We start from the raw sequence: 16,133 nt of genomic DNA, 5'->3' as shown, positions 1-16,133 counted from the left end.
TATATCTATATCCATCAGGAAAACTGATCTGTAATTTTCTTTGTTGCTATGGTTGCTGTTGTTATGACGATGTCCTTATCTGGTTTATGTATCAAGATAATACTGGCTTTAGAGAATGGATTTGGTAGTGTTCCTTCTATTTCATGGAACAGTTTGAGGAATATTGGTGTGACATTTCAATCTGTCCAGTCACAGACTCAACTCTGCACATAGGCAATTGAGAGTTTACACTGCACCTGAATTTCTCTCGTCTCTCTTCTTGCTTTCAAGAATGAAAACACTCCAGAGTAATCAGGCCTTCTGCCTAGCTCTGGTAGCCATATTACATCAGTTGACCTTGTAACATCCTATTTGGCAGGACTGAGTGTGTTCTAAAGAAAATACTGTGCTGTTAGCTTATGAAAGAATAGACTCCAAGAAATAATAATCTTCCTTGGAATCTTCTATTGGAAGAAGGGGCCGAAGGCCTAGAGGCATCTAGAGAAGTAATTTGTCTGCGAGAGAAAAAGAATGTATCTCCTAGGGAAAGACTTACAATTTGTTAAGTAACTTAATAAGAGAGATGGGTTTGAAGGAGACTTATTGCTGTGACAGTGGTGACAAGGGGCCACATTTTGACCAGATTACTTATTTATATTTACTTTTTATTTAAACCCTGCCCTTATGGCAGGACACCAGAGGTGAACTTGGGTATCAGTACATCTCATTTATCACCTTTTCACTATACTTTAGCTCTTTTAATTGGCTTGACAGAAGGTGGATGAAATTGGCTTATTGGGGTACACTTGTGACCCCAAGTTCAGTAACAATTTGATAATTGAAACAGTTAAGTGACTGATGAGTGGGTACCACATACAGCACAGATACACTGGATAAAGGAATGGCTCACCTCCATATGAGACAGAGCAGAATGGTACAAGATTGTATCATGCAATGTGAACAGCCAATTAAAAACCTATGAATTATTTACTTCTGGAGCAAATTCCATTTAATAATTTTGGACTAGAGTCAACCACAGGGTAGCTGAAACAATGGAAAGTGATAGCTCAGAGGTTAAGAGCACTTGCTACTCTTCCAGAGGACCTGGGTTTCTTTCTAGCCACATGGTGTCTCCATGTGTAACTCCAGTCCCATGGGAATCTAGTACTCTCTTCTGGTCTGTGAGGACACTGAATGTATGTAGTACATGGATTGATCTGCAAACAGGTAAAACATTCATATTCATAAGGTAAATATTTTAAGGCAAAAATATACTTGGGTCCACTGGCAAATATATCCTGCTGCATATGGAAAAAAATGGCCAGGGTAGCTTAGACTTGCTTATACTATATGAGGCTAAAGGCTGGATTCTCATCACCACCAAACTACTAATAGAACAGAATTAGCCTAGGACAGAATAGAACAGGAGTCTCCACGCTAGGGAAAAAATCTTATCCTATTTGTTCCTAGAAATTACCAAACACAAATTACCAAACATATAAAATGCTAACATGCCATAAAGAAAGCTAAAACGTCACTTCCAAAGGAGATGGAGACATACCTCAATGGTTAAGAGTACCTGTGGCTTTTCTAGAGGACTCGGGTTCAATTACCAGAACCAACATGGCAGCTCATAACCACCTGTAATTTCAGTCCCAAGGGATCCAATGCTGGCTGTTAGCTACTGCAGGGACCAGGCATACATGCAGGCAAAACATCCACACATTGAAAGACTTTTTTTAAAAAATTACTGTTTTCGGGATAAGTTAAGATTATCAAGGATTAAATTCTATTTAATATTTAGGAATTAACCTATAGGCAATGAGAGTAATATATTTTTCCAATCTATGGTTCTATTATGAATACATTTTATCCTAAAATAATTAGATAATATGCACATGTAGAGTCATCAAAGAACTAACTTAATCTCAAAAAATAAACAATTTGTAAGGCCACCGCACCTTGAAGTGTAGGTGACAGAAGACAGCCAGGCCACTCCACCAAGCGGCACAGGAGGCAGGCACCTCCACGAGGAATGAGAATGTAATGGAGATATGGAAAGATATAAAAAATGGAGTGGTACAGCACTGTGGGAAGAGGTGAAACTGGGGATGAGACAGCAGCTAGGACCAGGCTGAATTGAGTGCTCAGCACTGCCACCTGAGACCATATCTGGGTCCTGACTGCAGCAGCCTGGGTCTGTGTTGATGTTCATGGGCTGTGTTGCTGCTGGGCACCATGTTCTTGGTCTGTGCAGTCACCAGGAGCCATTGCAAGCCCACAATCCATGCTCCCATTGACTGTAAAGGGCAAGGAAGCTACTTTTGCAGTATCAGTGACTGCAGATGCACAGTTGAGAAAGAGGGACATGGAAAATTTTTGTGACAACCCCTACCCGTCCCACCCCCACCCCCACCAAAATAAAAATTAGCAGGCTAAACAGAAAACCACTGAACAAAACTCCTTGAATGTCATATAAAGATGCTGAAATTAGCTTTCCACATTGTTGGGTTCTAGCAGGGATGCCAGAGGGGCAAGTCACTGAGAGTCTGACCATGTTCATAGATGCACAAGTTGGACTTGTTTGGTTTTTTTTCTTTTTTTTTTTTTATTTTAATTTGGGCAGGGGGAAGGAACTCACAAGGTGGGAGGTAGGGGGGCAGGCAGACCTAGAAGAACTGGGAAATGATTGTGATCAGAGTGCATGATGTGAAATTCCCAAAGAATCAATAAAAATACTATATTGGAAAAAAAAGATAAGTAATTTGAATGAACTTTGTAAAACCAATCCAAGTCAAATTATCAAAGATTTAACAACCCGTCTCATACACCTGAACTGATTTGCATTTAAGATGTAAATCCACTACTGATTCATGCATCCTTGAGAGTCAGAACAGCCACCTGACCCTTCCTGACTCCCTGAAGTGTCCATCTGTAACAGAGCTCTTCACTCGACACTCGTGGAAGGGATAAAATGGTCCAAAACATTTAAAACAGAACACACAAAACAACAACAAAAAAATGGTGTGGTGACTTCTAAAAAAAATTGCTAAAATGATTTATGCCCAATCCTCAGTCTGTCCAGCCAATCTTGGGCAGACGACAGTTAAGTACATTTCTAATCTGGTGGGTTGTTTTATCTTTAGTGCACATTTTCTGATTAGCTAACACCTTTCTTGTGTAAGAAGTTCCATGCTGTAAGGGTCTATGACTCACTGAAGAATGATACCCTGGACTCAAATAGAATGTAAACACGAGTGTTTTATTTTGCAGAAGTCCACCATGCTGGGGTCTCCCATTATTGAGAGAGACAACCAAGTGAGCTTGCAGGCCTGATTTAAAGCACATTAAGGGATTCCAGGGTAGGTGACCTTTATCTTGCTCCATCTCTAGGGATATTCCATGACTGTGGTGTGGAGGCTGGAAACTGAGGTCTGGAAACTGTTGCTGAAGAATTCTGGAAACTGCCGCTAACCCACTGTCCTTGCCTCAAACCAGGTGGTGCGGCAGCTTCTGAGGCCTGGACTTGCCTAGTCCTAAACTACCAATTTGAAGTCTTTCATGGAGTGAGCCTAGCCTTCTCAATGCTACAACAGCAACAGAAGGGTTACTTAGCATTCTCCTCACAACCATGATAGAGGTCTTCATTTCACCAGTTATAAAATAGCTAATCATTACAAATATAATTATCTCTGTGCAAAGATCACTCACCTGGATTGCCTGAATCAGCCACTGAAGATAAATTCAGAAAGTTGGGTTTTTTGTTTTTGTTTTTGCTTTAAAAAAAATAAGTTTAAAAGAGGAATTAATGCAGAAAACAAGCAGAGTTCCCCCAAAGCAGGAGAGTTGCAGAGCACATTAAGATTCCAGGATATAATGGGAGAGCTGCCTGAGAGGGAGCTGTCATCAAGTTATCTAGAGGCTTTTTATAGAACTTATTGCAAAAACTGGACAGAGAACTTTACCAAGAGTCTGACTAAATTTCTGGGCATACTATGGGTCAGGCCAGTGGGGATCCACATGGTACTGGCATGTCCCCTTCAAGGGTGCTTTTTGCCATCTTGGGGCTGTTCCTTCGGTGATAACCTTGGCTTTGTCAGTGTCTGGCCTTGCAGGGTTGATAGTCTTCTTCAACCTTGTCAGGTCTGCCAGCTGTTAAACTAGAGGTCAACTTGCACGTACCATCCAGCCTGTGTGTACTGCTCTAACCATTCCTACCAGGATGGAGCTGCAGTTTTTCTTGGCTAGTTTTTATATAGCTCTGTCTGTAGGGCAGTCTAAGGTGGTCTCCTTCCTGAAATGGGCAAAAGACTTTTTAGAAGTCAGTTTTACTCACAATTGAGTCTGTGAATAGCAATGTCTTCCCTGTGTTTCATGGGAGATAGCGGGAACCTACTAAGAAGGACTTGTTTTTTTCTGACAGCCCTATGCTTCCTCTCACCTACTCAGCCAGGCTCTCTCACATCCAGCTAAAAGGACTCTTATTTACCTCAACAGCATTCCAAAACTCAACACTTTAGTCCTTATATTCCAAAGATCTGTTTTTACCACAACACCAACACACCCTGTACACAGTGGATGGATTCAAATACTATTAAACTGTCTATTGTTGGGGTATGCTATATGAAATTGTGTCTCTGTCCTTCCTCACCTACCTAAGGCAATCTTTGATAATCAGATAAAAAAAAAATCTGATGGCAAATTAGTTGGGAGAAAGGAGTCCTGGGAGGAGGAGGAGGAAGAAGGGAAGGGGAGGAAGAGGAGGGAAAAGGAGGTCTGAAATGGACAGGAGTACAGACCTGGAAGGTATAGCTAGCTACCTGGCTGGCTGGGGCTAGGTGGCTGGGTTAAAAAAAAAAAAAAGGATGAGCTAGTTGCGAGTCTGCCAGCTAAGGCCTTAACTTTGAAATATTAAAAGGTCTCTGTGTGGTTATTTGGGGGAAAAGCTAGTTAAGGAATTGCCGTTGTATCTGTTTCCAGCGTTATGCCATATATACATAAAATCATAATTTTAATCTACAGTCTATGTTGCCTAAAGCCCAGTTTGATTTTGAATGGTTCACTTACAAGGACTCTTAATAAGTAAGTAAGCATCAGTCTTTCAGGGTTATTCTCCATATTAGTCCCCTGAAGTATACTGTCTCACATTTTACACAGCATTCACTGACATGCTGAGTGGCCCCACTTATATGTTAGAAAGAACACTATTCAACTGATCATGGATGTTCCTTACTTGGCTCCTGTAAAGCTGACTTGTGAATCCACACTAAGATAAAAAAAATCCACTTATGATGGTGACAAAGACACCAACGTCTTAACATCTTTGGTCAATCTCTCAAAACAGAACTGACTAAAAGGGAGAGATAATTAGATGACATTCAGCTTGCGATGCCACATGAGCTGCATCCTAACTTCATACACAAGCTGTATCCTAATTTAGGACACAAACAACAAAATCTGAGCGTAGGAGCTTACTCTTGCCAGAGCAGCAGCCACACGCTTAAACTGCTGAGCTAGAAGGAACAACCTGCTTCTAACCTGAGTATCGGACACAGACCACACCATGTTGCTGAAATTTGTCCTGCTGCTGAGAAATGACAGATTCTAGAATCACAAATAAAAGCCAGTTATAAAGTCAAAGGCTAGGTTTGCTGTAATGTTGTTTTAACAAGGTAGTAACCTTTTCTATAATTAAAAAAAGTACTCGAATCTTAATGTTAGAGCTAGTTTTAAGAAATTTCTTTTTTAATGCAATCTGCTTTCTTATATTAAACTTATTGCAAATAAACAAGACCCCAAAAGTACTCTGCTTATGTGTACTTTGGGTTCTAATTTGCTGTTTTCAATGGATCTCTCTCTCAAACACCACTGCACAAATAGTCCGATGCTCACATGAGAAAGGCCACATGTGCTACTCTAGCCAGACCAGATCTTTTATTTGCCTCCAGTGGCAAAGTTGTAAATGTCAGAAAGGCCTCCCAGCATATATGTGTGTGCATTCCTAACCCCGTAAAGCCAGGCTATAACTACTCATGCTGTAGCTAGTCCACTATGCCTTTTCCAAAATGTCCATCCAATGCTTTCTATCAGGCACACACCACTTAAAACATAGCATTTTAGTCATATAAGCAAACTTAAGAAAACATTACATATTTAAGTTTTAATCTGCAGATTATATTACTTCAAGCGTGTCATCAAGCTTAGATCAAATAAAGAAATATAAGATAAATATATTTTAATTTTATTCTCAGTATAAATTAAGGCATAAGAAAAACTGAGACCACACAGAATATATACACACACATGAAACTGAGCACAGAAAGATGCAAATAATTCATATAGTATAAGCTTTAATATATAAATTATATATCACTTTATCTGTTGTTCGGCATACCAGTCTAAACTTTATACCATGTATCAAAATACTAAAAAGCTAAACAACAACAAAAAAATAAAACCCATTGCAATATAAGTATAACGTGGGAAAATACATATTTATGGCTTTACACAATCTAAATTAATCCATTCTTTACATTTTTCCAAAATATAAATGGTACTTTACATGCACTAGAACACACCAGCTGGATGTCCTCATATAATTTACAGAAAATACCCTTTAAACTAGACAGGTTCACAGCAGAGGTGGAATGTAGAAAAAGAGTTTGTCTTAAGAGTTTTAGATAAGATTAAAGAAACCTAAAAAAAAAAAATAGTGTCTACTTCCAATTAGCATTTTAAAAAAATGAAGTATACTATGATTTTATATTTTCTAATTGTATCACAAACATAGAAAAACAAAACATGGAAAAGAAATGTAAAATAGAAAACCTGATTCGTTATGAATTTTAAGCAGGCACTCTATGCCTGTGGGTCGAGGCGAGGCTGCCTTTCTGACAGCTGCCTAAATTACTTCTGTCACTCTGGATTGTGCATCAGTCCCAGACGAGTCTTCCAGGCTTCATTATGCCATTGTGTAACCATAGCTGCCACAATGCAGTGCCACAAGGAGTCTGTCCTTGAGTATTTCTTTACTTGGGTATTCAGGTAACTTGAGCATGTTGATGCTTTAAAACAAAACAAAAACAAAAAACAAAAAACCACCATTAAACAGAGAATCTCTGAAATTTCTTGTTTTATCTAGCAGTAAAAACACTGCTTATAATTAACATAAAACCATTCTCTCAAATTTGCATTGAAATTGGAAAACCCTTAAGTGATGTTTAAGAAGAACTGCGGCTCCTCCCAGAATGCAAATGAGCGGATGAAATAAATTTCCAGATTAAAAACAAGTAACAGGGTGATACACATGAAAGTGTCGATGCAACTGAATGACATCCGGCATTTTAACATTAGTGAGAACCAATTAAGTTTTAGGTGGTTTGTGCCTTCTTCCAAGTTCTTCCTACTAGAAAATGACTCAAACCTAAACCACTAATTCATTTGTAGTTCTGAAATTCTGAGGAGAGATTATGGTTGATTATGGTTTCATTACAGAAACACCGCAGACCACAACTGTCAGGCAGACAGGGTTCTAGTTGTTCTGGACCACTGCCAGCATCAGGCCCTCTTCTTATCCCACCTCCCTTCCTTTGGGTCTCACTTCAACCCTAGACCTTTTTTCCTACCAGGAACCACAGCCAACACATATGGCACAGACCTAGGTAACTGTTCAGTACACTTCAACCCTCATCAAAGAAGCTGCTTTTTACAGAAGCTACTAGTCACAGTGCAGAAGACAACTGACTATTGGATGCCCCATCTCCAGTGATAGATATAACTACTACACAACTCATGTAAGATTCAGGGGGCATCAACAAGAGGGATGAAAAGATTTTATGAGACAGATGACCAGGAAGTCTGCTGTGAGACTGTGACATCTAGCTATATATAACGGAAGGAGCCTGTTATAAAATTCCAACAATATGGGTCCCTACACAGGACCTGAACAATCCAACAATAGTTGGCATCCCAAGTGGATGGGGAAATCTCTCAGGGCCTGACCTCCCTGACTCATTTCCACTACCAATAGGCACCCTACTGACATACATAAAATCTATATGAAAAGACCCCATAGGGAGTTGTAGTCTTATATGAATTCATTGATATGTGTATGTAACAACATTAAAGAAGGCTCCATGAATTTGGAAGGGAAGGAAGAATATATGGGAGGAATAGGCCATAGAGGAATAGAGAAATTATGTATTCTGTATTTTAATGAAGGTATTTAACAAAAAAAAAAATCTTCTCAAAGATAATAACACCATAACATAGCAATGGAATGTAACTACTGAAGGCGTTGGTTATTTCTTCTTCCCTATTATAGTAAAATATACATAAATTTGACATTTTAACCATCAAAAAGGAAATACAGCAATTACTCCTGATGATTTAAAATGAATAAAAATATTCTATAATTCATTTGAATAAGTTAATTTAACTTACCATGTGCTGGAAGTTGGTAAAAGATTTGGAGTATATGGCACAGCAGCAATTGTAAAGTTTTGCAAACCACTTCCACCCATAATATTGGCAAAGCCACCATGCGGGACCCTGGAACTAAGAGTTTGTATCATCAGCTGTGATCAGGAAAGAAAATCTCAGTCTGACAGACACATTTTAAGTTCTAAGTTAGGATAAAAACATATTCAACTCTAAAACGACAGAAGGACATTTTTGAGTCTGAACCTCCCAACTCATTCTATTGTCTGTTGCTTCATGTTCAGTTAGCAAGCTTCCCAGGAGAAACCTCTCTGTGCTTCCTCAGCTAACTATGCTTTTAACTGGCCACATGATGTGTTTACAATGTGCTGGCTAGTTTTGTGTCAACTTGACACAGCTGGTTTTTTGGAAAGAAGAATCTTGAGTCCACCATACTGGCCTGTAGTAAGCCTGTGGTGCATTTTCTTGACTGACGATTGATGTGGCAGGGCCCAGCACAGCACTGTGGAAAGTGGCTGGAGGTACTGGGTGCTGTAGGAAAGCAGGCTAAGCAAGTAGTGCTCCTCTGTGGCCTCTTCATTAGCTCTTGTCTCTAGGTTCCTGCCCTGAATTCTTTGCTGTGGAAGGGTAATCAAAATAAACCTTTTCCCTCCTAGCTACATAAGGTCATGGTGATTTGTCACAGCAACAAAACCCTAACACAACTGGGTGCCTCTCTATTACAGTAGGACTCTTGAACACTGGGATGTCTATCCTTGGGATTAGCCAAACCACCTGACAACTACACTGTTAAATGTTTGTTGAATAAATAAGACGGTGGTTGTTACAGTGGGGATATCCTCCATAAACTCATGTGTTTGAATACTTGGCCCCTGTATGGTCCCTGTTTTGGAGGGTTGTAAAACCTTTAGGACAGTGGTTCTCAACCTGTGGGTCAACATTCTTTTGGGGGGGTCAAATGACCTTTTAACAGGGGTCACCTAAGACCACTGGAAAACACAGATATTTACATTATGATTCATAATAGTAGCAAAATTACAGTTATGAAGTAGCAGCAATGAAAATTGTATATCTAGGGGTCACCACAATATGAGGGACTGTATTAAAGGGTTGCAGCATTAAGGAAGGTTGAGAACCTCTGTTAGGAGGTGGAGCCTCACTGAGCAAGTATGTCAGTGAGGGTCAGTCGTGATGGTTATAACCTGGCCTTCCTTCCTGCTCCTGTTCAAGTAATGCCTGTGTGCTGCCATGCACACCGTGATGGATGTCATCTGCCCTGGAACTGTGAGACACTATATAGCCTTTCTTCTTGTGTGTTGTAATCCAATCATTTTGTTCTTTGTAAAAATTTCTTGGCACAAAGCCTATTTTCTCTATTTTGTTCTTCAGTGAGAAAACAACAATGAGCAGTATTTACCCTTCTCTTTCCGGCTATGGAGAAGAGCAAACATTTCATCTATGGTTTACCTTGTGCATGCATGTGTAGTGGTGACTTCAGGCAACTTCTCTATTGTTTGCGACCTTGCTTTTTGAGACAGTGTCTCTCACTGAATCGATCGGAAACTTCTCGCTTTCTTTACAATGGCTGCCTCTGTCCACTGGTACTAAGGTTATATGCGCACACTAACATACCTAGCTTTTACATAATCTCTGGGGAGCCCAACTCAGGTGCTCACACTTACACAACAAATAGTTATTGCAAGCTAGCTTCCTCAAATATCATTTTTAACTGTTGTGTAAACAAATTAAGACCACAAGAAGGCTAAAATTCAATACATAATGCATTCACTAAACATTTTAATTCCAGGTACACAGCTATAGAAAATATAACTACAACTTTTCAAGTTCTATACATTTTAAGTTAATATTTCAAATTAGTCTGAGTATGTGTCATGTTTAAACAAATCCTGGGGGGAAAATATATTGCAGTGAGCAGGGGATGTAGCCCAATGCAAGTATACTTGCTTAGTAAGCACAAGAGTTTGAACCCACCACAAAAAATAATAGAAAAAAGACTACATTTCAGTGACATGCTATAGTGTCTCTAGGATATATTAGAATTCTGACACACATTTAATGCACAAATACTAAATGTATACTTTTCCACATCTCTTCATTGCTATCATGCAGAGTAGCTGGCCTTCATTACAGACTTTTCAGGCACATTCACTCTGCTTTGTTCTTCCTCCTTCTCCCCACAGGTCGCCCTCTGTGTACCTCTCTTCCCTGCAGATCCCTCATGTTTCCAACAGCCCTTCCTCCCATTTTCATGTTACCTATAAATCTGATTGCCTTCTTTCTTTTGCTTCCATGCCCCCTCCTTGCAGACTTCCTCCCCTCCTGTGTACTCTGCTTACTCTCATGGCCAACATACATGCATGTGTATACATAAATTTTAATCTAAATTCTGCATGAGAAGAGTCATGTGATATTTTCATTCTGACTCTGGCTTATTTTCATTCTTTGCAGTTGAGTAAAATTTCATTTTAGACACACATACATACATAATTTTTAAATTAATTTTTAATGGAAATTTAGGATGGGCCAAGTGTGACCAGAATTAAAAGAGTTTCTGCTACATAAATCACAGGATGCAGGTGGCTGTGAGTGCTGCTGACTCTTTCCTCTCCAGGAGCATAGGCATAGAAAACTTAAGTTCAAGACCAGTCTGGACTATAGGTACCAATGTAATTCAACACACTTTGAAAAAAATGTTGATTATAATACCTGAAACAATCCTGGGAAGGGTGTGAAGAAGCACACCGTTTAATTTTACATTTATTATGGATATATAATCACAAGAGTTATGACAGACATACAGAGCAATAAATAAAACAACCCAGAAATGCGTCCCTCCAAACATCATCTAGTTGTTTTTGAAAGCGTGCCAAGAACATATAACAGGATGCTGGAGATATAGTTCAAATGGCAGCCTAGCATGTAGGAGACCCTTGTTTAAGCCTCAGTACTATATATAACCAGGCATAGTAAACCATGCCTGAAATCCCAGTTCTCTGGGTGTAGAGAGAAGAGAACCAGAAAATCTAAGGTCATCCTTAGCTACATAGTGAAGTCAAAGGCAGCCTGGTCTTCATGAGAGCTTGTCTCTCTGCCCCATACCCCATTCCCATCCCCAAAAATTTCAATGGGGAAAGCACTCAGTCATTCAACAAGATGTGTTGGGCCGGCTGGATTATTTGTTATAAAATTTCTAATGAAGTTGGACCATTACCTTATACCATATAGAAAGATAAACTAAAAACAGATCAAAAGACTTAAACATCACTATGATTAGAACTATAAAACATGTGAAGAAAATATAGAGGAACACCTCCTGGGATTAAGAACAGTTAAGGACAAATACCCAGAATTCCTAAAGAACTTCCACCAACAGACATACTACCTCCAGAGACTGTTGCTACATGCACAAGGTCTGCACAGGTCTAAGCCAGATGGGGTCCCAGTGCTGAGGGAGGAAGTAGACATGATACCCCATCTCCAACCCAGAAGCTACCTCCAATTCACAACCACTCACAAAGAAAAAATTAGTTTTCTCTAATGGAGTCTCGCTGGCTATAAAAGCCACACTGAAGGTACATCCCGTACTCAGCTCAATGGTATTTGTAGGTTCTGTCTCTTACGTTATCAGGTATTTAGTGTAGTTCAGCTTGGTTTTAACTGTTCAGGTCCTTTCATATATATTACAGTTCCCAATTATGCTTTTATGGATTTTCTGTGTGTGGGAATGTGAATGTCTCTGTGCCTGTTTTTCCTATGCTTTTTCTTTGGCACTTCCTTTTTCCTTTCCATTTACTAGTTTTGTCCTATTTCAGTTATTTTTTTTTTAATCTTATATTCTTTCTTTTTGAGATGCCCCTTTGTTTTCTAATGAGAGAAATAAAAGGTGTGGACTTGGTAGATGGATAGGATCTAGGAAGAGCTGGAGTAAGGGAAACTATAGTTAGAATACATTATTTAAAAAAAAAAACTATTTTCAATTAAAAAAAAAGATATAGTAAAAGGACGTGGTTCAGTGGTAAATGCACTTAGCCTAGCACACTTGGGGCCAGCCCTAGGCTCAATCTCCAGTCATTCAGGAAACAAAAATTCTGAATCTTTTCAATAAATCATAAATACATGAGGATAACAAAACAAACAAACAAAAGCAAAACAAAGTCCACCACCAAAAACAAAGGCCAGGAATGTATCTATTTGTAAAATTTATTAGTCTATATATTTTCACTTTTATCTATAAAATTAACAAAGTGACCAGGAATAAGAAGTTATATTATCCTAATTATTCATTGAGACAAAATTCTGACTATGACTTTATTAAGACAAGATGAGACTATAAGTGCTGTCACCAACCTTTCCACAAACTGTACCATAATGTTTCAGTATCTGGATAAACAATCTAATGCCCTTCACATAACTAAAGGATAGGTTAAACAAACAAAAAGAACAGGCTGAGGAAGCAGGACTCTGCCTAGCACAGAGGACTCCTGAACTTAATCCTTATATAAGTGAATAAATAAGCACCAAAAGATCTCCCATTTCTAACATCTAAGCTGAAATTTGTCTTTAGGTTTTACTGCATGAAACAACCCTGAAGCCCTACTTTTCTGTGCACCATGAACAACTGTAGTTAGGGCTCAACCTGACTCAAGTTTATGCACTAGAAAACATCAAATTTCCACACTTCCACCTGCAACTGCAGATCTGCACACTGATCCCCACCCCACTCCACCCACCTACCAGGAGGCCTACTTCAACCAGAACACACAGGTGAGATGCCCAGGCCCTTGGCAAACCCAGCAGCCCTGAGCTCTACTCGAGCTCCATCTTCTTTCCAGCCTACACTTCCACCTTCAATCCAGAATAAGCATACCCATTCTCACCCAACAGCTCTGCCTGCCTCCTGGGAGGCCTGCTCCAACCGGGGACACCCAGGAACTATCAGGCCAGCCAATACCAGAGACAACCAGATGGCAAAAGGCAAGCTCAAGAACATAATCAACAGAAGCCAGTGCAGTATGACACCAGGAGAATCCAGCTCTTCTACCACAACAAACCCTGGATATCCTAACACACCTAAGAGTATCACGATGATCTTCAGTCTCATCTCATGAAGATGATAGAGGCCTTTGCAGGATATAAATAACCCCCTTAAAGAAACAAAGATATGAAAGACTTTTTAGAATTCAATGAAAATGAAGGCACAACATACCCAAACTTATGAAGCACAGTGAAAGCAGTGCTAAGAGTTAAGTTCATAAAGTTCTCATATAGCAACTTAACAGCATAAATGAATGTTCTAGAACAAAAGGAAAAAAAAAAACCAAGAGAAGTAGATGGCAGGAAATATTCAAACTCAGTGCTGATATCAATCAATTATAAATAAAGAGAACAATACAAAGAATCATCAAAAGCAAGAGCTGGTTCTGAGAAAATCAGCAAGATAGATTATCATTAGCCAAAGTAACTAAAAGGCATAGAGACAATATACAAATTAACAAAATCAGAAATGAAAAGGGAGACATAACAACAGAAACTCAGGAAATTAAAAAAAAAAAATCATTAGGTCTTACTTCAAAAGCTAAAGGAAATGGAAAATCACAAAAGTACAAAACTGGAGAATCTAAAGGAAATTGATGATTTTCTAAACAGATACCCTAACACTGTGGCCTATCCCCTAACAGGACGGTCCCGAGCTCAGTGCCAACCAGTGACCTTGGCTCACTGAGAAAGCACGTGCAAAACCTAAAGTGAAGAGCAATAGCAGACAGCAGGGGCCTCATGCTTACTTTTGATCTCCAGAGAGTGTGCTGCACAAATAAGTGCACATAAAATTCACAGGCAGACACTACACAGACATATGTACACACACGCACATTTGTAAAATGCATTCTTGAGAATATAAGATCTATATAAAATACTGATTATTTGCTAACAGTAATTTTAATATTTTCAGTTTATAAATTTAAATTCTTTAAAACTCCATATGTTAAACTCAAAAGAAAAAATGATAAACTAACAAAAATATATGTAGAATTAATATCAATATATTAAAGAGTGCTTAACATTAATCTTTTAAATGACTAGAATGGGCAAAAATTTAAATTACACAAAAATGTACACACTGTAACAAAGTTCAAATGCACAAGCATTGTGCTGATTAATTTTAAAAAAAAAAAAAAGTTGAGCCTGGCAGATCTCTGAGTTTGAAGCCAGCCTGATCTACAGATCAAGTTCTTAAAATCAAACAAACAAAAAGGAGGAAGAGGAGGAGAAGGAAGAACAGGAGGAGGAGGAAGAAAAGGAGGAGGAGGAGGAGGTGATGGTGGTGGTAGAGGAGGAGGAGGAGGAGGAAAACAAAAACAAAACAGTTCAATCTCCTGCATGGCCAATGGAAAAAAAGCAGGAATTATGTTCTTATTCCCCATCAATATCAATATTTATATCTTTCTGAACTCCTATAGACTCCAAGGTATAAGAGTTAATACACTCCTTTTGTTTTCTATAGGTGTAATTCGGAGGGAGTTTCTATGCATTCACTGGACAAATTCCTACTACCATTCAGATACATCCCCAGTCCAACATAGGCTGCTGGATAAATAAATACACTGCTCCAGAAGAATACATGCATTAAAATTCCTCAATTCTTACAACATTATATGCAAACAGGAAAACTTTACCAATAAGGATTAAGATCTAAGAACAGACAAGCTATTAAAACTGAATAAATCTATAAATGGAACACTACTAAATTCAAAAAGTTATGAAAGAAAATTAGAATTTACATATAGAGAGTAATAATACAACTGTTGACTAACTTAAGAGATTGAGATAGGAGTATTAGGCTGTTTATTTTGTCTGTTTTTGGCTTATCTATATAAATCATCTAGCCTTAGAAAATATAATGCTGCTTAATTATTTTAATTAAATTATTCAAATCCCTGAACATTTCTTAGCACTCTTGCAAAAACAAATTTAACAAGGCTTTCTTTCATATCTTCAGTCTATAATCTGATAATAGTCATGTCTTACTAGTTCATTAAATCCTGGTCAGAAAATGGCTTCACCTGGTTTCCTACTTTATTTTATATGGCTTAAAGATGGAGCAGGGAATAAACACATCAGAGTGGTCACATCTGGGTGTTGGAGATTACCTAATGGGATCTTCATTTTCTTTCATGTTCTTCATTTTCCAAATTGCCTAAAATTGTTGTATACTACTTGTAAAGTAAGAAAATAATGGTCTCTTTTAAATTTATATGATATATATTCATACTTGTGATGGTTGATATTTTATCAATCTGATGATAAAAGGCTGGTGAGAAAATGCCTCCATCAAATTGGCCCGTAGGCAACAAGTTTGTGGGACATTTTCTTGATTAGTGACTGACATGGGCATGCACTGCCCACTGTGGGGTTCAAGGTAGTCCTGGGTTGTACAGGAGAACAGGTGGAGCCAGCCATGGAGAGCAAACCAGTAAGCAGCAATCATCCATGTTCTCTTGAAGATTGAGTGTAACCAGGAAGCCAAAAAAATCTTTTCACCCACAACTTGCTTGTTGTCAGTGTTTTATCACAGCAACAGAAAGAAAACTAATACAACACTCATAATATTTTTAAATACACAAAAAATAAAAAGAAGTAAATACATTAAATTTTATATAATAGCTACTACTGATGGAATAGTGGAATAATATTCT

At 38.5% G+C, this 16,133-nt stretch overlaps 1 protein-coding gene across 3 annotated transcripts in view; it reads right to left on the bottom strand.

The window, feature by feature from the left end:
* Positions 1-6,248: 6,248 nt before the first annotated feature.
* Hace1 (HECT domain and ankyrin repeat containing E3 ubiquitin protein ligase 1) overlaps positions 6,249-16,133 on the bottom strand; it is a 125,648-nt gene continuing 115,763 nt past the window's right edge. For 2 of the 3 annotated variants that reach the window (XM_029482603.2, XM_029482604.2), the window contains exons 23-24: positions 8,422-8,535; positions 6,250-7,043 (exon numbers count right to left, since the gene is read on the bottom strand). In XM_029482603.2, coding sequence (XP_029338463.1) covers positions 6,941-7,043; positions 8,422-8,535 — 217 coding nt within the window. In that variant the 3' untranslated portion in view covers positions 6,250-6,940. Of the gene's footprint in view, positions 7,044-8,421; positions 8,536-16,133 lie in introns of all 3 variants that reach the window. The other variant, XM_021175364.3, reaches the window with a different exon arrangement.

This window comes from Mus caroli, unplaced genomic scaffold (genome assembly GCF_978045245.1).
Source record: "Mus caroli unplaced genomic scaffold, Mus_caroli_1 scaffold_9, whole genome shotgun sequence".
NCBI lineage: Eukaryota > Metazoa > Chordata > Mammalia > Rodentia > Muridae > Mus > Mus caroli.
Note: the sequence above shows the minus strand (reverse complement) of the source record. Positions and strands in the feature narration are given on the sequence as shown.